Source organism: Crocuta crocuta, unplaced genomic scaffold (assembly GCF_008692635.1).
Source record: "Crocuta crocuta isolate KB4526 unplaced genomic scaffold, BGI_CrCroc_1.0 scaffold288, whole genome shotgun sequence".
NCBI lineage: Eukaryota > Metazoa > Chordata > Mammalia > Carnivora > Hyaenidae > Crocuta > Crocuta crocuta.
Genome location: NW_027532607.1, coordinates 3,755,729 through 3,780,110, shown reverse-complemented (window position 1 = coordinate 3,780,110; position 24,382 = coordinate 3,755,729). Strand labels below are relative to the sequence as shown.

The window sequence follows — 24,382 nt, the reverse complement described above, 5'->3', positions numbered from 1 at the left end:
CTTTTTTTTTTTTAACGTTTATTTATTTTGAGAGGGAGAATGCAAGAGGGGGAGGGGCAGAGACAGAGAGGAAGAGAGAGAATCCAAAGCAGGCTCTGCGCTGACAGCGTGGAGCCGAATGCAGGCCTCGATCCCACAAACCATGAGATCATGACCTGAGCCGAAATCAAGAGTCGGACACTTAACCGGCTGAGTCACCCGGCGCCTCCCAATTTATCTTTCGAGTAAACAGTTGGTTTCATCTTCGGGCTTGTTTGGAGTAGGACACCTCCATCATTTGGCAGATGTACACACACATATTTTCTCAGCTCTCAGGGCCACAGGATGAGCTGAGAAGCCAAGCCAAACCTTAGTCACCATCACCCCAACCCGATTGCTCAACTCCTCACAAAGCACTCGTGTGCTTCCCTAGTGCCCGAGAGGCAGCAGAACGGAGGGTCACAAGCACGAACTTCCTTGTCCAACAGCTCGAACTGAATCTCGCTCCATCACATAAACGTTCTGTGATCTGGGGCATGTGACTTAACCTTTCCATCTCATCTGTAAAATAGTGATAATAGTACATCCCTCATCGAGTTGTATGAGGGCTAAGAGTTAACAAAAGAATTATTATAGATTGAATACTTGGAATAATGCCATACTATGGTCATCGTTAACCTCAGCGTTGGACCACATCTGTCTCAGTGTGGGTACAAAGTATGTTGACTGTGGTTACCCTGCGTCATTATTTTGACCCAAAGATACACCAAAACTTCCCAAGGTTAAGAAACACCCAGGCAGTAAGTAATAAATGTTGGCAAGGATGTGGAGAACCTGGGACCCTCGTATCAGGAATGTAAAATGGTACAGTCATTTTGGAAAACCATCTGGCATTTCCTCAAAAGGTTAAACGTAGGGGCGCCTGGGTGGCTCAGTTGGTTGAGCCTATGACTTTGGCTCAGGTCATGATCTCACAGTTCATGGGTTTGAGCCTCAGCCCCCCGCACCCCCCCGGCCCGAGCTCCACACTTACAATGTGGAGCCTGCTTGAGAGCCTCTCTCTCTCTTCCTCTTCCTCTGCCCTCCCCCCACTCACCTTCTCTCTTTAAATTATACTGGAAGAGGGGCACCCGGGTGGCCCAGTCGGTTAAGCATTCAACTCTTGACCTCAGCTCAGGTCTTGATCTCACGCTTTGTGAGTTCAAGCCCCGTATCAGGCTCTGAGCTGATAGCATGGAGCCTGCTTGGGATTCTCTCTCTCCCCCTCTCTCCTGCCTCTCCCCCACGGCGTGAGTTCTCTTTCTCTCTCACTATCTCAAAAATAAATAAATAAACATTTAAAAATGTAAAAAGAAAGAAGAAAGAAATATACTGCGAGAGAGAATGTGATTTTTACTTTTCTTTGTCAACTGCTGTGGGATGGGATTACTACCCTTTAGCTCATGGTTTTCCTCAGGCTCTGGGGGCTGTGGGATTATATAGCAGGACAGTAACGGTGATCCTCAACGTGAATGGTGCCCATTCTTCCAGAAGTTTTGCCACTGCACGTTTCTGAAGTACAGCCTCCTGGAGAGCTCACATTTGACTCTCCGGTCCAGGTCTCTACAGCCACCACCCCCCTCCCTGCGCACGTGTGGGGGCTGCAGAAAGGCTTCCAGCACCACCCAGAAACTAACTACGAAATTCCCACGGGCTTGCCCCTTTCTCTTTAAGACTTGCTGACATTTAGTTTTCTTCTCGTAAGTGTTTCTGGTTGCCATAGTAACCCTAATCAATCACCGGACTAAAAATAGCCCTTTCATTTTTCCAAAGCATGTCTGTAGTGAATTGAAAATCCAGCCCTGCCGCGCATGTTGCGCAGGCTGCGTTCGTTTCCCGACCCTGAACCTAGGAGTTGCTTGGTCTGGAAATGATTCTTGCAGAAGCCGAGGAAGGTACCTCACTTGTTTTTCTTGGCATTCTTTTTCCCCAATGCAGATTCTCTTCCAGCAGATCCAAGCACATGCATTTAAATGTTCAACAAAGAACCATCACTTTCCCGCACATTCGGCTTTAGGTGCTAGAGATTTCACGGGTACCCGGCGGCCTCCTCGGCTGCCATTGCGTTGGGAAGGCAAATGAAAGATGCACAGATACTGAGTACAAAGGAAGCTCGGTCATAGCAGGAGCAGACGACAGCAGCCCTCCTGAGCTTCTCCTGGCCCCGGAGGATCGGAGCTAGCAAATCAAAGTGGGATGACGGCAGAACTTTGCCTCGTTTCTCTGATTTCTCCATGACGCTGCTACTGTTTTTGCGAGGTTAGGGGCACAACAGACCTTGGGTGTGAGAAAGTGAATATTCGTTATGATTCTCCCGGCCAGGCTGCTTTTCTAGTCAAGAAGAGAAAGGGAGAAAGAGATTTTTCAGGAGATAGAAGATTCCAGATCTTGAGAGGACCCCGGGGAGGCAGGAGAGCAGAGAGGGGCTGACATGACTCATGACGTCCCCCAGGCTCTGGGGGACTCGGGCATTTTATTGCCTCTCTCCCTGCCTCATCTTGCCACCCCGGAGTCACTGGCCCAGTCTCCTGCCTGTGAGCAGGGTCATCTCGTGGGACCCCTGGGGCTCCCAGATGCTGTTTTTGATGCTATTTTTCAGCTTGTCTGAGCCTCAGGTTTTGTAATAAGGCTGAGTGAACGCGCAGGCGTGAAGGCTTTACATCTAGGAAAGAGGAGAGTTCCCAGGGGTCCTGGTAATCTTGTTTCCCTGCCTGAAGCTGTCAGGGGGCCGAGGGTAGCAGAGGAGAGGTCAGGGGGTCGGGGCCCTGCCCGGAGGCAGGAGCTCCCGGGCCTTTAGGAAAAGGGGGACAGCGTGGACCTGGACGATAGGACGTGTCCTCAACAGCACGACAGACCCCGGCGGCAGCACGAGGCGGAGAAAGCCCAAACCCCTCTGGCGTGGCCACCGCCCAGGGCGCTGGAAGAACCAGCCAGGTGTCTTCTTGCACCGCACCTGCTCACCCACCGCCTCCCGGTGGGTCCGCGCACCGTGCAGCGGGGATCACCCCACCCGACTTGGTTTCCCCCCACATAGTCTGTGGGGGTTCGTGAGGACAGTGCAGTGGGCGGGCCAGCTTTTCCCCGACGACCTGTCCTGCCAGACACTACATGGCCGTTTGTTAGATCATTCAGTCTTCACCCCACAATGATGAAGTCAGTCTTGTCTCCATTTTGTGGATGAGAAAACTAAGGATCAAAGGGATTAAGGAATTTACTCTGAATCCCATGGTAATTTGTAAAAAAAAGAAGTTGGGGTTTGAAGTAACGTCCATTTCACTCGAAAACCTGTATTCCTTCTACCATATTCTTGCTTCCCGCGGGCTAGATGTGTTCTGCTCCGTCTGGATGCCAGCTGATGGCAAGCTTAGTGCCATGAATTACCTGCAGATATCACCGTGGGCCATAAGTAGTGGTCATTGACAAAGCAGTTGACGTCACAGCCAGAGCTAAGTTCGAAGAGGACAAATTCCCCATTTCCTGAGTCATCTTCAGACTTCAGCATGGGTGATGTTTTACTTGGATGAAAGCCGAATGGGTGATTTGAAAGGGAAGCAGTGGTTGGATTCTTGAGGTTGGGTGTCATATCGGCTTTTCTATCGTCACGTAACAAATTTCCCACAAACTTAGCAACTTCAGACAACACAACTGTATTGTCTCAGGGTGACTCCTGGGCGCAGGTTGGCCAGGTCCTGGCTCAGAGTCTCACCAGGCTGGGCTCCAGTCTCATCCAAGGCTCAGGGTCCTCTTGCAAGCTCACTAGTTTTTTGGCAAGTTTCGGTTCCTTGGCTGTTGGTGGACCAAAGTCCGCTTTTCCCGTTGGTCTCTCTCGGCTCCTGGAGGCTCCCCTCCGGCTCAAGCTGCATGGTCCTCTCACTTCTTCAACAAAAGACGTCTTCTATAATGTACCATCAGCCGATCACCTTGGTAGTCTAATCAAAGGGGCTACCACCCTGTGGTGCTCACCAGTGTTGCCCACACTTTAGGGGAAGGGACTGTGCCAGGTGTGTATACCAAGGGCTGGGAATCTTGGGGGCCATCTGAGAATTCTGTCTGCCGTGAGGGTTTTAGCCTTTCCTTCATGTTGTCGTGGGCCAAATGGGACTTGAAGTGTTCAGTGTTCCCAAGTGACGGTGCCACAGGGAGCTTAGGGGTCCTCTGAATCCCTTGGCGCCTTGCAGGTTCAGCCACTGGGGGACACTCCCGATGCGTCCCTCCTGCGGCCTGTTCCAGTTGGTTGTGTCCAGGTTCCCTTTTTCTTCCCTGCTCCCACACTCCTGAGCGTTCCGTCAGGCCCCGATGGAAATGTGTCTGAATCTTTAGGGGATGCCACACGTTTGGAGAAAGTCTAGGTTGGGAAGGTGGGGTGCTCCGCTCTGAGCTATGTGCGAGTGACCAGGTTAGATGTTGTGTTCCTTGCTGGAACAAAGCCCTCCAGCACAGAAGCTTTGATGCCCGAAGAGACTGGGTGACTGTGACTTATGCCATTCCTGGTGACAGCAGGGAGTGGGGAGGGGGTCTTCTTGATGGAACAGTGTTGCCAGCTTATCTTCTGTCCAGACACCCGGTCAGCTCATTGTGATGATGGACAAGGAGATAAGTGCTGTGACAAAGGTAAAAACCAGAATGCTACCCCCACACATGGGGTCAACATTCTGATGTGGAATTAGAGATGGGCTTTGGGCAAGATTTAGGAAGGAGACTTCAGGCTGAGAGAAGTATAGGTAGGAAAACAACAACAACATGGCAGCCTGAAGTCTTCCATGGAGTGGGGAGCGCTCTTCTGTGACCGACTAGGGAGGATTACATGGCAGAGCCATAAAGAAAATTAGGATCAGATACTGAAGACTCTAGGTCTTACCTTACCTTTGAGGACGGAGGCTGAACCACAGGTTTTAGGGGTTCATTGGATGTGATGGGTGAGTGTAGTGGATTGAATCACGTCCCCTCAAAATTCGTGTCTGCTGGAACCTCAGAATGTGACCTTTTTGGAAATAGGTTCTTTGCAGATATAATTAGTTAAGGACCTCAAGGTGCAGGATGGAATCACCCTGGATTTAGGATGAGCCTAAAGCTAGTAACTGGTGTCTTAGAAGAAAAGGGGAGGGCACCCAGAGAGAAGGTGATATGAAGCCACTGGCAGAGACAGGAGGGATGCAGCCCCAAACCAGGGAGCCCCTGGGGCCACCAGAAGCTGAGAGAGGAAGGGAAGGGTTCTCTCTGGAGCCTTCTGAGGGAGGGCAGCATTGTCAACACCTTGATTTCAGACTTCTGGCCTCCAGAACTGAGTGGGTAAAGTCCTGCTGCGTTACACCACGCACTTGTATTGATTTGTTATGGCAGCCCTCGGAAGCTCACACAGTGCGGGAGAACATTCGAATTCAGGATGGACCTCTCAATTTGGCCTCTTATTGGGGATGGCCGGCAGGCAGCTGCGTTATGTGAGAAAAGCAGGTGGGATTGGACGTCAGCTTGGGAGGCAGCCAAAAACATGGTCTAGGAAAGTGAGGGGCAGATGAGATCACCAGGGGAGAAGGTTTGGTGCAAAAAATAGGGCAGAGGACACAATCCTAGGGGACCCCTCCATTGAAGGGGCAGAGGAGGGAACGGAAGGTGGAGAAGGAACCGCTTTCCAGGAAAGTGGAATTCTTGACTCATGCGGAACAGTATAGAGAGTTCCTCAGGGTGTGGACAACAGGGAGGCGATGCTGGTTTGAAAATTCTTTGACACTCGGTTGTTTCCATACCCTGTTGCTCTGGTTGAGAAGAGGTGACAAGTGTAAAAACAGCAGAGCACAGGTTACTCTTTTAATAGAGTTTGATGTGGAGAAAAAGAGAAATGGAATTAATTGTAGATGAAGGAAGGATCACCAAGGGACCTTGATACTAGTTTTATAGGAAGATGACACTTTTCATGATATTTTTAGGTTAGAGAAAGGAAGCAGGGAGAAGATGCAAATAATCAATGAAACAAGTTTCCAGGGAAGAGACTTAAAATTTTTTACCGTGCACCTGCTATATGCCAGGCACTGTGCTGGGGTTTACTCAAATGATGTCAGTGATCTTCTTAACACTCCTACAGAGTAGAGAAGGGTGGTCCCCATTCTATTGAGCGGAAACTGAGGCTGGGAACGCCCTAATAATTTGCCCAAGTCCATACATCTCAGATTTGAGCCTAGGTCTGCTGCTCTCGCTGCCTCGGTTCTTCTCGTTACATTATTTCCCACCGGAATACAGAAAGCAACATCTTTCTCTGATTCCCAAGGAAGAAGAAGCAGCATAAAGAAATAAGCAGGTTTGCTGTGGGGGAGAGGGAAGTTGTTGGTGTTTCTATCACATGGGCTCCTTAAACTATGAATCAAAACTCCTAGCTGCAAGGGAGGAAGATGGAAAGGGGAGGGGAGGTCCTAGAGAAGGGAAGGGATTTATGATAACCTCAGCAGTGACACACAATAGGAAGCCAGCCGGGGAGGAAAGAAGAACCTTGCTTGGGGGTGCCTGGGTGGCTCAGTAGGTTAAGCATTTGATTTAGGCTCGGGTCATGACCTCACGGTTCGTGGGTTTGAGCCCCACGTTGGGCTCTGTGCGGACAGCTAGGCTCTGTGCGGACAGCTAGCTCAGAGCCTGGAGCCTGCTTCAGATTCTGTATCTCCCTCTGCTCACGCTCTGTGTCTCTCAGAAATCAACAAAACATTTAAAAATTAAAAAAAAAAAAAAAGATAGACTTCTAGCCTGAATGTTTTTAGTGGTCACTCTGGAAATGCCCCAGGCCAGGATCTTCCACATTTCAACGTGAAACACCATGCCTCTGGGGCTCTGAGAACCAGCCATCAGATATCCCATGGGGATTATCAGTCCCAAACCACTGCGGTAGGGGAAGACCTTGACCAGCCCAAAGTTGACCTGTCCAATCCGGGTTTTCCCCGCTGCCCTGCTGAAGGCAGGTGCGCTCCCCGCCTCTGGCAGGATTGCCATTCTGATATGAAAATAACCTAAGTCCTGGACTCAAAAATAACAGCATCTGCTAATTTGCATAAGAGTTTTGCATTTCATATTTGGGTTGAATACCCAGATTCATTTGTTTGACCTTAGTTATGTGGTTTAGAGGTGCACGATACAAACTCCTTGCGGGGTTCCACTCGGATGCACCCACACCCAGCTCCCCACCCAAGACGGCTCTGTTCTCTCGCCATCTGGCTCTGTGCACGCATTGAATTGATTCTCAGATGAATTATGGGTTAAAAAGGACCAGTCGGTTTGCCGGAAGGCTTGATATTTGTAAAAGGGTCCTGGCAGGTGTCCCTCTCTAGGTTCACATGTCAAGAGCTCCGCCATGGGGTTCTGAGCCGCTCCGATCCCTCTAGGGCCTCGATTCATGATGAACGGCCCCTCCTTGGGTCCCCCAGGGACAGAGCGTGTCAGGGCAGCAACTATGGAGTGAGAGATTTGAGAGGAGACAGCAAAGAAGGTGTTAATGACTAATCACAGAGCCTCGTTCTCCATAAAGGCAATTACTGGGATTGATTGTTTCTGTGTTTCCTTAGTCACGGTTCAGCTTGCTTGTTTCACCTGGATTGAGACAGATGAACGCCGAATGCACAGTCACGTGATGTCAGAATTATCCATGTCACGTCCAAGGCCTCTGCCTTCCTGTGCACATGCCACTGGGGTTCTGAACCAGGCTGAAAAGGGGCCCTGGACTTGGGGGGATGAAGCACATGGGGTGAGGGATTGTAGACTTCTGGATTGTAGACAGTGGCTACTATCCACGCACGGGCTGATCCAGTGGCTGTCCGGTGCGAGCCCGCATCTGCAGCCCCTGGAAGGCTTGGGAAACACAGGTGCCCGGGCACCTTCCCTGGGGGTTCTGATTCAGTGAGTACGGGGTAGGGCCCAAGAATCTGCATTTCTGACAGGTTCTAGAAAGCTGCTGCTGCTACAGGTTTGGAGACGCCACTTTGAGAACCAGCCTGCGGGGGGGTGGGGGGTGGGGGATGAAGAGTGAGGACACTGGGCCTTGTAACTAGCCTTGTTATCTTGACGCTACTGTTTACGAGCTGTGTGATCATCAGCCATTTACTTAACGTCTCTGTCTCCATTTCCTCATCTCTAAAGCAGGGACGATAACAATAGTTATAATAGAATAAATGAACGTAAACTTGGACGCACTTAGACCAGTGCCTGATATATAGAATATGTGCTCTGTGCACGTGGCATAAATAAATAAAGGAGCCAGACTCAGGATTGTGAGCATATCAGCGGGAGTCTCATTTCTCTGACACCTGCAGCTCCCAGTGGAGTTGCTGGGTCATTTTACCTATTAGTCTTCAATCCCGTCTCTGGTGGCCCAGAAAGTCACTGCCCAGCTCAGTGCCAGCAGGAGGGAGGTTACATCAACATCCATCAAAATCCTCTTCTCAAGTCACCTTAACCCTTGAAATCCACTTAATACACAGACTGTGGTTCAGTGAGACGGGGAGGGTAGGGCAGTGTGCTTTTGGGGTTTCTCTCCCTCGTGCTGGCAAAAAGAGGGGCTGCCTTTTACGTCAGGCTTAGCTGCAGCCTGGTACTGATTGTTGTCATTTGCTGAAGGCCTCCTCTGTGCCCAGCACTTTCATGGTTTACACGCATGATGATTTAACCCTCAAAAAGTCACTCTTAGGTAATAGTTATCCCCGTTTAAATACGTCTGGGGCTCAGAAAAATTAACTGGCTTGTCCAAAGCCACATAGCTATCAAGTGGTAAACTCAAAACAAAAAGCCAGGTGTGTCTGACTTAGATAATTCATTATCTTAAAGCTCCTTCCCTTGCTTTATGGGAATATTTCTATGAAGGTGAAGGCTGGGCTCCCAGCAGTGGCAGCTTCTCCCCCCACCCAGAGGTCAGCACCCCGGGACTGGACCTGCCTCTGTTTTTGGCGTTTGCTTTTCCAAAGCCTGTGGTAGGACTCACAGAATGTATTCTTTCTGGAAATGGACAGCGTGCCTCCCATTGCTTGGTTATTCTCTCGGGCCTGGCTTCTGGATGCGATTGTGTTCATGTTGCCAAAGGCAGCTTTTCTCTCTGAATTTGGATGTTGACCCAGTATCTTAACTTTGCTGATGGAGAACAGTGCTCCCCACATGGTGGTCAGGGGAGCCTCCATGGCTGTACTGAGGATGTGAAGGGAGGAAGAATGGTATGCTAATGAAACGTTCCTGTTTTTCCATAGTGTTCGTTTCTGCCGAAATTCTCCATTCATATAGAAACCAAGTATGAAGACAACAAAGGAAGCAACGACCGCGTGAGTAGAGCCCCCATGGGTTTTTTTTTTAATAATTTATTGTCAAGTCGGCCAACGTACAGTGTGTATAGTGTGCTCTTGGTTTTGGGAGTAGATTCCCGTGATTCATCACGTACGTACAACACCCAGTGCTCATCCCAACAAGTGCCCTCCTCAGTGCCCATCACCCATTTTCCCTGCCCCCTTTCACACTCCACCCCCATCAGCCCGCAGTTTGTTCTCTGTGTTCAAGCATCTTAAGATTTGCCTCCCTCTCTGCTTGTGGCTTGTTTTTCCTTCCCTTCCCCTATGGTTTTCTTTTAAGTTTCTCAGATTCCACATACGAGTGAAAACATGATCTCTGTCTTTCTCTGACAGACTTATTTCACTTAGCGTAATACCCTTCGGTTCCATCCATGCTTGCAAATGGCAAGATTTCTTTTTTTTTTTTCATCGCCGGTTGTAGTCCATTGTGTATATACACCACATCTTCTTTATCCATTCATCAGTTGATGGACATGTGTGAAGCCCCCATTTTGTACTGTGCCCTCATCCCCTGGGCTCTGAGAGTCGAGGCACTTTTCACGGCCCCTTGGGTGGCCAGGCCCAGCACCCAGCAGGAGGATCTGTGCCTAGGACCTCAGAGAAGCTCTGACATTTGCTTTCTGGGGCCATTTCCCTGGGATTTGTCCTCAGAATTACTTTGTAGTCCAGCCTTTCTTCCCATCTTTATGTACTTTCCATGCGCCTCTGTGCAGAAATCTCTGTGGCCTGGAATGATTGTCACTGGCATTTGAGGGGGATGGTGGGGACCTTGAACTCCAGGATGTGGTTTCGGATCATTGGATTGAGCATACGTCTTCTTGGTGACTATTAACTTTACTTAGAAAAAAGGAATACAAACAAATTTATGTGTGCGTATTATATATATTTTCTGGACTTAGCTTATGTTCACATATATATATACATACACACACACATATATCCCACATTAAAATCAGTGTACTCCAGGGTGCCTGGGTAGCTCATTCAGTTAAGCATCTGACTTCAGCTCAGGTCGTGATCTCACAGTTCATGAGTTCGAGCCCTGTATCAGGCTCTATGCTGACAGCTCAGAGCCCAGAGCCTGCATCTCCCTTTCTCTCTGCCCCTCCCCTACTCACACTCTGTCTCTCAAAAATGTTAAAAGATTTTTAAAAAAAAAATCAGTGTACCCCTCCTGTAAAATATTTACCTTATGGGACATTCTGACTCTTAGTAGATTTCAGCCACAAACTTTGTTTGTTAGTATTGACCAGAATCCGTCTTCCGACCTGGTCTTTACCCCAGCCTCTTTCTGTTGGGGCAATATAATTTTGAATTGCCTTCTCTTGGGGAGTGGGTGTTTTGACCTATCAAGAGCCTCACCCTGAGACTGGGCTACAGGTTCCATCAAGACCCACTGAGAGAAGAGTCTGGATCGAGAAGCTGCGTGTCTTCTATGTCATTTACATGGTTTGCATTTGTAAATGATGAAGACTGACACTGGGTCATCATGGTCAAGAGAGAATTTCCTGACTAGGTGATCCCCTTTGGTGCCTTCACAGAGCCAAGGGAATGCAAAACAGGATGCAGAAAGTTGTGGAGGTAACTAAGTGCCATGAGGCAAAGGTCTAAGGGGACTCCTAAGCATCGGCAACTTGAAATCCTTACTCAGTCACTGAAAAGAACTAAGAAACCTTTTAGGAAGAATAGCTTTGGCCAGGCCTACTCTATGGTTCTTTATATTGATAGCTAATAGAAATATCTTCTAGAAAGTTCCTGCCTGTGGCAATAACAAATTCTTCTAGAAGGTATAGGTGTATCCGTGGGGAACACAGGTTTCCCTTTCAAGGTGGAGTCTGCCTGGACAGAGCTTGAGTGGTCCCCAAGGAGCGTCATTCAAGAGCTACATTGCACACCAGCTTGGGATGGGAGGAGATTCTTGTATTCAGTCAGTCTTCAGCAAGGGCATATCAGGCACCTTCTATTTACATGTCACTGTACGAGTTGTATGCATGGTATTAAAAATGCAGACTCATTTCTCAAACTTGAGGTACTCCTAGCTTAGTTGGGGGAAAAAAACCAATATAATAAATAATTTAAAATAGTAGCACAATAATGGGCTTCTCTTCCTTCCGTGTAAAGAGTCACCACTGCTAAACCCTGAGAGTGGAAAGAGCTTACAGAGCGGCATTCCATAATGAGCCCTGTATAGTGGTCCCCCTTTTGCTGGAGAGGCTACATTCCAAGCCCTCCAAGGGATGCCTGAAAGCGCAGGTTTGGTGAACCGTATATACACTGTTTTTTTCTACATATATGTACCTATTATAAAGTTTAATTTATAAATCAAGCACAAGTAAGAGATGAACAACAGTAATAAAATAGAACAATATTCTTTAGTAAACGTTATATGAATGTGATCTCTCTCTCTCAAAATACCTGATTGTACTCACCCTTCTTGTGATGATGTGAGATGATAAAATACCTTCGTGATGACATGAAGTGAGGTGAATGATGTAGGCAGAGCGTCGTACGATTAGGCTGCTGTTGACCTTTTGGTGATAGGTCAGATGGAGGTTCATCTGTTTCCAGACCACGGTTGACCTGGGTAACTGACACCATGGAAAGCGAAATGTGGATAAGGGGATATTTCCTATATTTGCAGGGACAGACTTGGCTTATGCCTGGTCCCTTCAGCTTCCTAAACTAAGTTAAGAAACCTAGAGTTTATCAGGGGTTGGCAAATTACCTTTTTTGTCAATAAAGTTTTATTGGAACACAGCCACGCTCTCCCACTTGTGTATTATCTAAGCTGCTTTCATGCTATAACAGCAGGGTTTTATAGTTGCAACAGAGCTCATGTGGCCCATAAAACCTAAACTACTTACTACCTGAAAAACATTTCCTCGCCCCTGGTTGGAAGGACTCTAATCAGAACAGCACCCAGCAGATCTCAGAATTTGACCACTTGATAGTTCTCACCAGCCGTCCCAGCCAAACAAATGTCCTCTCCAGAATTCCTGGAACTTTCCAGAGGAGAGAGGAATGCCCCTGGCCGGGGTGCTCTCCCCTTACATAAGTTCAGGATCTCCAGTGGTTAGCATCCCTTGGTGGTTGGTAACCTCAAGGGGAAAGTTTGGGACCATATCCCTGTCAGCAGCCTGAATTAAGAGGTGGTGACCAACTACATTAAAACCTCAGTGTCTAAAATAATGTTATATTGTACATTAAACTTGAACCCTTGGTAAAATAATTTTACCCTTGATGAAATTTTATGATTGGAAAATTAATACATGGTTATTAAAACTTGGAAAAAGCAAAAGAGTACCCCCCCAAAAAGAAGAGAAAAGCTAATCATTTTTCTATAACTTAGTGATTACTGCTGTTCATGTTGCAGACCATTAATAAATTTATTTTTTAACCAATTCCCCCAATATTGAATCACTCAGTAGACTCTTTTTAACATGTGAGGTATCCTTCCCTGTATGATTTTTTAAAAATGTTTATTTTTGAGAGAGAGAGAGAGAGACAGAGTACAAGCAGGAGAGGGTCAGAGAGACAGGGAGACACAGAATCCAAAGCAGGCTCCAGGCTCTGAGCTGTCAGTACAGAGCCCAATGCGGGGCTCGAACCCATGACCTGTGAGATCATGACCTGGGCCGAAGTCAGACGCTAAACTGACTGAGCCTCCCAGGTGCCCCTACCCTGTATGATTTTTAATGGCTGCACTGTATTCGATACTTACGTGTACTTGAGATGGGCTTGAACTTTTTGATGTTTTAATGTAGCTGAGGACCAGCTGGTGTTAGGGAGCAGACATGCCTGAACTGCGTTATGCAGCACAATCTGAAAATAAGGGGGGAGATGTTTTCAGATGTCTTTTACTCTTTACAAATTCCCCTGCTTTCTCTTTTCCTCTGTGGCTCTGTCCCCATGAATAGACGGTACCTGCTCCATTTATAGAGGTGTGAGGTTACATGCAGGCTCGCCATGACCCTCATAGGTTGATAGGACCGGCGTGATCTTCTGGTTTATTCGCTCTGCTTAATTCAAATAGTCAAGAAAAATGCACATGGTTGTCATTTTATTGTCTTGTATCCCTTTGTGACAGGTGCTAAGCTCTTTTCGCTACTCTGGTAGGACTTTGAAATCCCAGGTTAGCCACCCTAAAGTCAGGATCCGTGGTTGCCATCAGCATCCTATGCCCTTGCTCTCTGAGACCTAGGTTGGTCCACAAGAGAAGTGCTGAGTCCCCAGGGACTTGTATGCAGTCCTTGTCAACACAATTTCCTTCCTCCAGGAGAAATGCCAGCGGTTGTCCCCTGTATTGCTGCCTCCTCCCCAGCTTGCTGACTCTGACTGCCCATGGGGCCCTGGGCCTCATCTCTCTGTCATGGTGCCCAACTTAGGTCTAAGTCCCCACCCCAGCCCCTGCCTGGCTCCACTCCATAGATCCCCAAGTCTTGCTCTGGACCAGAGACGCCAACCCCGGCTTGATTAGACTTCTTCTTTGCCAGTTTGCTTTCCTCCCGATTTCCATATTCAACAGCAGCTGCTGGTCACCACCTGCTTCAGGGTTGTTCCCCGGGTGGCAGAAAAGGAAGATTACTTTGGTTTTCTTTCACACTGGTTAATGCTTCAAAATCAGAATGTGTCAAATATATATTTATGTAATAATACTGAAATTATTAAAGGATAGCTTTGTCCAGGGGTTCAAAACTAGAGCCTTCAGCAGATGATGTGTGCTAGCATGTTCTTTTTCTGTTCAGGGAGCAGTACGGAGTTGTTGGTGGGAGACATGGTTAGTTGCTAGAGAACGTAGCAGAGTAGTGGAGTATTTCTCTGGTCTTACTGCTTTGCCAAATTATTTAATAAACTCAGTTTATTTCTTTGCATTTTCTGGGTGTATAGTCTTATCATTCCATCCTTCATACTGCTGTCTGTACCCTGTTTCTTCCCCTACCTGCCAAAAATTTAATGAAATTGATGACAGACGATAAGAAGCAATAAGTAAATTGAAAGACGCTAGTGATAATCATATTGATTAGTGATTGAATAGAGGACATGTTGCTATCCCATTATCAATTACTATACAAGTAATTTTTTTATGTGTCCTGATATCAAGTGAAAAAAAAGGTAATGGATGACTAGCTATAAATATCTTCTTCTTGTTAAAATAAAATGCATATATTGATGATTGTGAAAACCCCGTAAGTTGTGATTACATTAACCAGGGCACAGTGGGAAAGTTGTCTTAAATTGAAGCCCATTTATTTTATGCGCATAATGATGAGACTTATTTAGGTTTTAGTTGGTGCTTGGGAGGCTGGCACCATGCCAAGGTAGAGTTCTGTTGTTTATCCAAGGCCATAAATCTAGATCTGGGAGAGTCCGTGTGTAGCTGCTGCTGGGTGGCTGTGACTCTGTGGGGTTAATGGGGAGCCAGCCGCCTTCCTTTACTTCCTCTTCCAAATAAAGTCAGCACCATTTAAAGCAGTGGCTCTCCACCTTGGCTGCACACTGGACTCACCTGAGAAGGTTGAACAACAGCTCGTGGCTGAGTTCCATCCCTCCGGGATTTTGATTTGATTGGCCCTGAGTGCAGACTGGGCTAAAGCAGCTAAGACACATGAAGGATAGAACATTAGCCCTCTAGGAATGCCGAAGTCTCCAATCAGGAATGTCCGCAGTTTGGGAGAGTCCATCCATCCTCCAGTTAAAGCCGATATGTTCTCTTTGGGGTGAGTAAGATAGGCAACTCCTCCCCTGGCACTCCCCCACCCCCATTTGAGGATCTGGACCAATGGCCCTCACTGGTGGCCACATATTAAAGTCACCTGGGAAGCCTTAGCCCTCACTGATCCCACTCTCGCCCCTTCATGGGTCTGATTTCATTTGTCTGGGTGGGATCCAGCCATTGGGATTTGTAAAGCTCCCCCAGGTGAATCTAAGATGTGTCCAGGCTAAATTTTTAAAGGAAATATTAAGTGCTATTTAAAACCAACTGTGAACACTTAGAAAATCAGGTTCTCCCAATGTTTTCCCTTCTCTGTACCGCAGGAAACAGAACAGTTTACAGAAAGCATGTTTATATAACCACCGGCACCACACACATACACAATAAAGGGGCCTTAGGGCACCATATTTATTCCTGTGTAGCCATTATTCCTCAGCAACAAGACTCCTCTGATCAGATGGAAAGAATGTCCAGCTTAGTTCCTGGAAGTGTGAGTCTGTGTCCTTCACAGAGCTCTCCTTGGAGGCTGCCTAAACGTGGTATGTGGATCTATTTAGTTTCTGGTTCAGCTGTGTTGTAATCAGAGAACACAAAGTCGTTCTTTGTGAAACAAAAAGATCAGTACTGAAGTCCCAGCTTCGTGACCTTAAGCAATGGAGTGTTGGTTTCTTTATCAAAGAAAAGAGAGTAAATAATGCTTGCATCACGGGGATTCCATACAGGTCCATTTACCTGGAAACACTTCATAAGTTATAAAGTGCTGTGAAAATATTAGGTATTTCTTCTATTACGGTCATACCTTGACATTAGCTGCGTTGATGATTTCCTAGCAAGACCCTGCTTTTGTCTGAATTGTCAGTAAGTCATTTCTCAGTCAACAAGTATTGGGTACTCATGTGCCGGGCATTATAACCAGGGATGAGGATACAGCAATAAGACAGTCAAGGCCTCCACTCTTCCTGGAGTAGGGCAAAACAGATAAACAAGCAGGTAAACAAAGAATTCCGGCTGTAGTAAATGCAAAGAAGGCAGTAAATATAGTCGGGGAAGGGGGTTGCTTGAAGCCAGGTGGTCTTGAAATGCCTCTCAGAAGAGGTAACAGGTCCAGGTGAGATGTGAGCATGGAAGGAATCAACCGTCTGAAGGGTTGGCCAGGAAAGGGGACTTGTAGGTGAAGTTATGTCCTTCCGGAATCCCTAGGTTGAAGTACCTCAGAACGTGACTGGAGATAAGGCTTTGAAGAGGTTGACTGAGTTAAGCGAGGCCGCTGGGGTGGGCCCTAATCCAACCTGACTGTTGTCCTTACTGAAGAGGAAACTGGGACACACAAAACTATGGGTGTGTCAGGCCAGAGGAAAGAAGGTGTAAAAACACAGCAAAAAGATGGCAGCTTGCAGGCTGAGGGGAGAGGTCTCAGAGGAAGCTAAACCTGCCAACACCTTGCCTGTGGACTTGTAGCTTCCTGAACTGTGAGAAAATAGGATCGCATTGTTTAAGCCACTCATCTGTGATATTTTGTTCAGGCAGCCCTAGCAAACTAAGGCTAGGGCTTAGTTTGCCCTGATACTAATACAGCCCCTGACACAGCCTCATACATTCCAGGAACTGTCAGAAAACCAGTGGCCAGAGCAGTAGCTGTGCGGAAATGAAATTTTTAAAATATTTTTTATTTTCTTAAGTTTTTTTTATTTTTGAGAGAGAGAGAAAGCATGAGTAGGGGAGGGGCAGAAAGGCAAGGAGAGAGAATCCGATGCAGGCTCCACACTGACAGCGTGGAGCCCGATGCAGGGCTCGGACCCATAAACTGTGAGATCATGACCTGAACCAAAGCTGGATGATTGACTGAGCACCCAGGCACCCCAAAAAATTTTTTTTTGTTTTTTTTTTAATGTTTATTTTTGAGAGACAGAGAGACTGGGAGAAGGGCAGAGAGAGACAAAAGACATAGATCCAAAGCAGGCTCCAGGCTCTGAGCTGTCAGCACAGAGCCCAATGTGGGGCTTGAACCCACGAACCATGAGATCATGATCTGAGCTAAAGTCAGATGTTTAACCGATTGAGCCACCCAGCCCCCCCCCCCATTTTTTTTAAGTATCAAGGGGCACCTGGCTGACTCATTGGACGAGCATGTGACTTTGAATCTCAGGGTCATGAGTTCAAGCCCTACATTGGGATTACTTAAATAAATAAACCTAACAACAACAACAACAAAAAGTATTAGAAGCCAGATGACGAAAGACCTATGAGCCCACGGCAAAGAGTTTGGACTTTATAACAGTGGGAAGTTATGCAAGTATTTTAAACAAAGGCAAGACACGATATTTATGGGCGTATAAAATAAACTTTTTGGTTTGGAATAATCTTAAATTTACAGTAAAGTTGCAAAGATAGTACAGAGTTTGCATATGCCCTTTACCCAGCTTCCCCTAATGTTAACATCTTATATAAACCTGCTGCGTTTTTCAAAATCATGGCCTGTATTCACATTTCACCAGGTTTCCCACTAATGTCCTGTTTTGGTTCCAGAATCCATTTTAGGAGACCACGTTACTTTACGTCATTTATGGGGTTTTTTGGTTCTTTTTTTTACAAATAGTTTATTGTCAAGTTGGTTACGTCATTTATGTTTTTAAATGTTTGCTCTGACCGTTCTATGGAGACTATGTGGTAGGAGGGGGAGAACAGTGGGCACACGGTTACAATAATCCAGGCCAAAAATAATGGTGGCTTGGGCTGGAGATGTGACCGTGGATATGTGATAAAGAGAGGAAGGATAGATAGGTTTTGGAAACAGACCGACTTTCTTTTGCACCTGATGCATTAGAGGGGAGCGAAGTAAGTATGACCCCAGGGTAGCCAGCTTTGTCTACTGACCCTGATTGGCATCGTGGGGACACGATACACCTGAGATACAGTCAGTTTGAGGTACCATTGAGACTTACAAGTAGAAACGGCAGGTGAGAAGTTGGATATAGGAATCTGGCGTTTGGAGAGAGGCATAGGTCAGGACTCAGAGATAGAAACGAGTAAAGTTATCTAGGGAGAAAAGTGACAGCAAAATGAAAGTTCCAGTGCTCCAGGGTGGTGAACACCGTGGTCCTGAGAAGGACCTTACCCTTCCCGTGGCTTTCAAGTCCAGCTTCTGATTATCATTATCTCTTCGTGGTTAAGACTCATTTTCGGGGAGCGCGTAGGTGGCTTGGTTGGTTAAGTGTCCCACTCCTGATTTCGGCTCAGGTCATGATCTCACGGTTTGTGAGTTCAAGCCCCACATTGGGTTCCATGCTGACAGGGCAGGGAGCCTGCTTGGGATTCTCTCTCTCTCTCTCTCTCTCTCTCTCCATCTCTCTCTGCCCCTCTCCTGTTCTCCTTCCCTCCCTCTCTCTCTCTCTCTCTCAAACTAAATAAATAAACTTAAAAAAAAACAAAAAGACTCATTTTCGAGGCAGCTGGCTGACTTGGTTGGTGGACCGTGCGACTCTTGATGTCAGGGTTGTGAGTTCAATCCCCGCGTTGGGTGCTCAGATTACTTAAAAATAAACTCTAAAAGAAAACAGCAACTCATTTTCAATCACTAAATTGTGCTCAGTTTTAGGAAATTAGATTATCTCATTTAATTAACTAACAAATCTAGTTTCTTCTCCTGGGTGGGTGCCTTCTTTGGAGAACTGAGTAAACATTTCAATGCTTTGACTTTACTTAACTTGCATTTCCATGGAGAGTTGGCCAAAAAAGTTCTCCTCCTGACCACAAATATCTTCCACTGGTAGTTACTAATTGACAAAGAGGGAATTTTATCATAAGGAGTTTATTGAGGATTCTTTTTTTAAGTTTAGTTATTTTAAGAGAGAAAGAGCACAAGCAGGGTAAGGGGAGAGAGAGCGGGAGAGGGAAAGAATCCCATGCAGGCTCTGCACTGTCCGTGTGGAGCCCAGTGGGGGGCTTGAACTTACAAACCAGGAGATCATGACCTGAGCCAAAAGAGTCAGATGCTTAACTAATTGAGCCACCCAGGCGCCCCTTGAGCATTTATTATTGCAATAGTCATCATGAAGTTTGTTTCATTATTAGTATTACTTCTGTATTTTTATAAATTTATTTATTTTGAAAAAGAGAGAGAGAGCGTGCACATGAGTGAGGGAGGAACAGAAGAGAGGGAGGGAGAGAGAATCCCAAACAGGTTCTGTGCTCTCAGTGCAGAGCCCGATGTGGAGCTTAAACTCACAAACCATGAGATCATGACCTGAGCTGGGTGCTTAACCAACTCAGGCATCCCATTGCTTTTGTATTTTTAACATCAAGAAGATGGCATGGATGGATGTAGGGTAAAATAATTTATTTACAGATTTCAAAATTTACTAAAACAATTTGCAAAGCAAGGCACCAGGGAGAACTGTAGAATCCATATTTACAGGTCTCTGGAGCTGATTTTCTTTGCCTTAAATGACTTCTCATTGAGGCTTATAGAAAGTAAAAGCCATTTGCTTTATTTTTAGATGTGATCTCTGAGGTCTTCAACTTTTCTGGTTCTCTTTTTAACCTTATATTATTATAACGAGCCACCTACGAAATCTGCAATTTTCTCTAATAAAGCAGTACGTGCTAAAAAGAAGCTTGCACAAAACACCCCCATCTGCAGTTGCAAAGGATTATTATCCACTATGGTCCATGAAGTGGAAAGTCACTGTCCTTGCTCACTCCGTGTCTAACAGTATCATTTTGAGGACAATGGAAAACAGATTATGTTTGATTCCTTAAGATGGTGCCTTTGCTGTTTGTGGTATAATTTGTGATCTGAGAGCTGGATGTAAGAGACATGTGAGCAAAAGTAGCATCTCTCCAACTAGCTTTCTGATGCTCAAAGTTATACTCAGAATGCAGGTTATCTCTGCATTCAGAGCTAGGACATATTGCTCATGATCATTAGTAGTAGTAGACAGAGCTTAAAGCAGTATTTGCTTTCTATCAAGGCTTGGTTCATTAATGCTGTGGTAGATCCAAAAAGGCCTGGCTGTTAGCACTAAGGGTTAGGAAGACAGTTAACCAGACTGATCAAAAGCAGGATAATCAGGGGTGCCTGGTTAAGTGTCCGACTTCAGCTCAGGTCATGATCTCATAGTTTGTTGGTTCAAGCTCCACACTGGGCTCTGTGCTGAAAGCTCAGAGCCTGGATTCTGCTGCAGATTCTGTTTCCTCCCTCCCCTGTCTCTGCCCCTCCCCCACTTGTGCTCTATCTCTCTGACTCTCAAAAATAAATAAATGTTAAAAAAACAAAAAAATAAAAAAGCAGCATAATCAAAGGGACAAGGCTGAATCATGGTTGGGAAGCCAAAAATCAGGGCCAGAAAAGTAATACCAACTATCAAGGTCTAGTTGACCGTTTTACAGCTATTAGAGTAATAATTGGCTCAAGCCAAGAGTCCTCAATGGATGCTGAAGCCACTGAATGAAGCAGTATTGAGGAACAGGAATTCACACTCAAAGCATTATGAAATTATGTATTAATTATAAAGAGTAGAGAAATCTATTGGATACCATCAGGTAAGCACATTTTACATCACCAGCAATAGGATACACTGACATAATGTGCCCTCCATTGTGACACAGAACACGACATCACCTTGGCCAAAATGCTTAACCTGAATCAATCAGGAGGAATCAGACAAAACTAAATTGAAAGACCTTCTACAAAACAGCTAGCCAAAACTTTTAAAAAGAACATGTCATTAACCTGGGGAAGTGCCCTAGATTAATGACTAAAGTAATTCAGCTACTAGATTTAAGGCTGAGTCTTTGATTAGATTCTGAATTAACAAGGGATGGGCCAGGGCGGAGGACAAGAAAAAATATTCTTGGGACATTTGGGGAAATTTGAATATGGACCATAATATGAGGTAAATAGTGTGGTATAAAGTACTGAGAGAATATTAAATTTCTTGCCTGTGATCTTTACTTTGTGGACATATAGGATGTCTTGTTCTTTGTTCTTGGGAGATATGTGCTGACATATTCAGGAATGAAGTGTCATGCAGTGTATCTTACTGTCACATGGTATAGCCAAAAGTAAAATTTAATTTATATTTATATATGAGTTTTTTTCTTTAAAAAAGCCTTATAAAAATTGAGGAACTATTCACATTTTGCAATGAGATGTCAATAAACTTACTCAACGAGTCTTTTGTTTTTCTTTATTTTTTTTTAACCCATATGGTATGGGTTTTATCAATCATTTACCATGTGATTTTATTTCAATGTTTTGACTCATCACCATAGTTTTTTTTTAACATAAGTTATTGTTAAGTTGGCTAACATACAGTGTATACATTGTGCTCTTGGTTTTAGGGGTAGATTCCTGTGGTTCATCGCTTACATACAACAGTCAGTGCTCATCCCAACAAGAGCCCTCCTCAATGCCCCTTATCCATTTCCCCCTCTCCCCTGCCCCCCGTTTTTCTTTTTTTGTAACCACAAAGCAGAAGTTTTCAGTCCTCTTTCTGTCCAATGATATCCCGATTTCATTAATGAAATGGGGAAACGTTGGGCTAATCAGAACAATTGTTATTAGCATCAACTAATATCTGTTCACTCAAAAGATATTTATGAATTGGAGATTTTTTTTAAACTGCAGAAACCCTAGGTTCGCTCTGAGAAATTTCACTCTCTGGGATGTGTCCTGAAGTTTTGAAAAGGCAGATGGAGATGATTTGGACTAGCCTTCTAACTGTGTCCTTCTTCTAAGGGTTACAATCCAGGCTATGTGCCTCTCTAGATGTTTGTATACTACCCTATTTGTGCCTCCTTCCCTATGGCTTGTCGTGCTATATATAGTAATTGCTCATTTAATCATCTGTCTCACCAAACTCATTTAAAGCTGAATAAAGTCAGATAGCATGAATAATATCAACACATCTATAAGGTACCTGGGAACAATCTTAACTTTTATAGACAAAAAAGGGCATGACAAAGACCTGAATAAATTATAAATGCTCCATTCCTAGATGGCTAAACTAAAGACAGTAAAGAAGTAAGTCGTTTTCTGAGTTAATTTCCAAATTAAATGTTATTCCATTCAAAATCCCAACAGGATTGTCATAAATTGATGGTAAAATTGAAATGAGGAATAAAAGTCTAAAAATAACCAGAACAAATTTTGAACAAAGAACAAGAAGAGGAGATTTATCCCACCAGATGACAAAACCATATGAAAAGCGGATGGTATTAGCACAAAGACGGGAGTAGATCTAAGTTGATGATGGGAGTTTGATACATAGTAGATAAAGCAACTCAAATTAATAAGGAGCAACGACACTGGGTCATTTTCTCAGAAAATGGAGTTGAGTCAATTGACTATTCATAATGGAAAAATAAAATATTAGATCCCTACCTCACTCCATATTAAAAAATAATCTCCCAAAGAAGTTTACAAACCCAAGTATGGATAACCATTAAAATCACTTAAGTACATTTTGTTTATGGATACATTTACATACCGAATGAAATATAAAGTTTGTCAGGTTCGACAAATTTATAATAGCTATTTATATATTTATATATATATTTATATATGAAATAGCTATTTATAATAGCTGTCAGCCTGAAGTAGAAGGGGAAGGGATTTCAAGTTTCAGCGTGAAAATGTCTTTGAAGAGAAAGAAAAAGGAGGGGCAGAATCAGAATCAAATGTGACAAAATGGTTGCACGTGTTCGTTTTGAGTGGTGGGTAGTAACTGCTTGTCGTGGGATCCTTGTATTCTTCTGGATGTCTGTATCTTGAGGTTTGAAAAAAATATATATATATATATGTATATACTCATCCTGCTCCATGAAACTCAAACGTCTCCTGTTTTCTGAGATCCATTCTCAGCTCCCGTCGATTTGCAGTTGTTTTCCCAAATGCTTGGCTTTTCTTCCTCTTACGTGAGAAACCTAATTACTGTGGGAAAACACTGCACTTCCCTTCAAAATAAGCACCGCTCTCCTGTTTATTTACCTAGAGCTTTGTGTTTGTATTTATTGAGCTCAGTTATTGGTACCTCAGTGAATGGATTGCTTACAACAGATGGTGGCCAACAACCTTTGGGTCTCGGAGCATTTTGGATGAGGACACTTTAGGAATCTGCCCAAAGCTAGCAGCTGGCCAGGCCCATTTAGAAGAATGATATACATGATTCAGAGAACTTGCCAGCCTTGGACAGAACAGGGTCCAAAGCAGGGCTCAGGCACTCGGTGATAACAGAGCTTCATTATCCCGAACCTCCCCACTTCAGGGAGTCATTGGGCGGATTTGGTGAGAACGTGCATGTCAAATACTCCATAAACAGCGATTCTTTTATCCTCTTTAACTTCAGTTATGCTTCCTGAAAACCACTTCAGAATTAGACTCTGAGAGATGACCAGCGGAGAAGTTGGTGGGATTTCTTTCAGTGGAAAAGTGCTGAGTTCTCGTATTTTCAGTGTCTGTCGTCTCTTCTCATTTTCCACCGTCCAGAGTGGGGCATCCTCAGATATAAGCTGAGAAGTCACACATCCTTGGGAGCTTTTGAGTTCACTTTTCCAAGGTTGGGGAGGGAGTGATCACAGGCTGGAGCCTGGAACCCTCTTTCCAGTGGCTTCTTTACAGGAAGTTGGGAATTCTGGTCTCAGAACCAGTCCATCCTTGGCTCTCATCCACCCGTAGAGGATCTTGACGGCACGTCTTGACTCCAAGACGTGACAGACACCTGTCCTGTTGCTCCAAAGTAGTACTCAACAGAATACTGTTGAGGGAGAAGAATGGTGCAGGGGTCCCGGCTGTAGGCGCTGGAGTCAGACCAGTTGGATTAAGTAAGACCAGTTGGCTTAGCTGGTTAGGGCGTGTCACTTCACCTCTTTGTGCTCCCATAAACGGGTTTAATAATAGTTCCTACTCATTGGGGACTTGTGAAGATTCAGTGCATTGAGCATGAAAAGTGTTCAGAATGGTGCTTGGTGCACATAGCAGGATCTCAACATGTCAGCTGTAGCTGACATTTCCAATCTCATCAAGTCTAAGGTGGCCATTGATTTTTACATTTCAACAACCGTAAAATTGAAATGCGTGTTGGAGTTGATGGCATTGTGCAGTTATAAGTGGCAGTGTTTTTTCTTTTTTGGTGTTGTAACTAGTAATGTCTTAGACTCTGAATTCAGCATGAGACCTCCTCCTATACAGGATGCCGAGACATCTGAATAGTGAATGAAAGCACTGAAAAGTGTTTGCAGGTAAAGTGCGAACGTTGTACTGGATTCTGCCAAAGAGAAGTCATTGATTAATAAGCTATTTGGTTGTTCCGGCCTGGCAGGCAGTGTGTTAACTTTTTCCAGGGAA

At 45.2% G+C, this 24,382-nt stretch overlaps 1 protein-coding gene across 1 annotated transcript in view; it reads left to right on the top strand.

Moving 5' to 3' along the window:
• PITPNC1 (phosphatidylinositol transfer protein cytoplasmic 1) overlaps positions 1 to 24,382 on the top strand; it is a 251,646-nt gene that overhangs the window by 150,732 nt on the left and 76,532 nt on the right. The window contains exon 5 of the mRNA XM_077780444.1: positions 9,228 to 9,299. Coding sequence (XP_077636570.1) covers positions 9,228 to 9,299 — 72 coding nt within the window. The remainder of the gene's footprint in view (positions 1 to 9,227; positions 9,300 to 24,382) is intronic.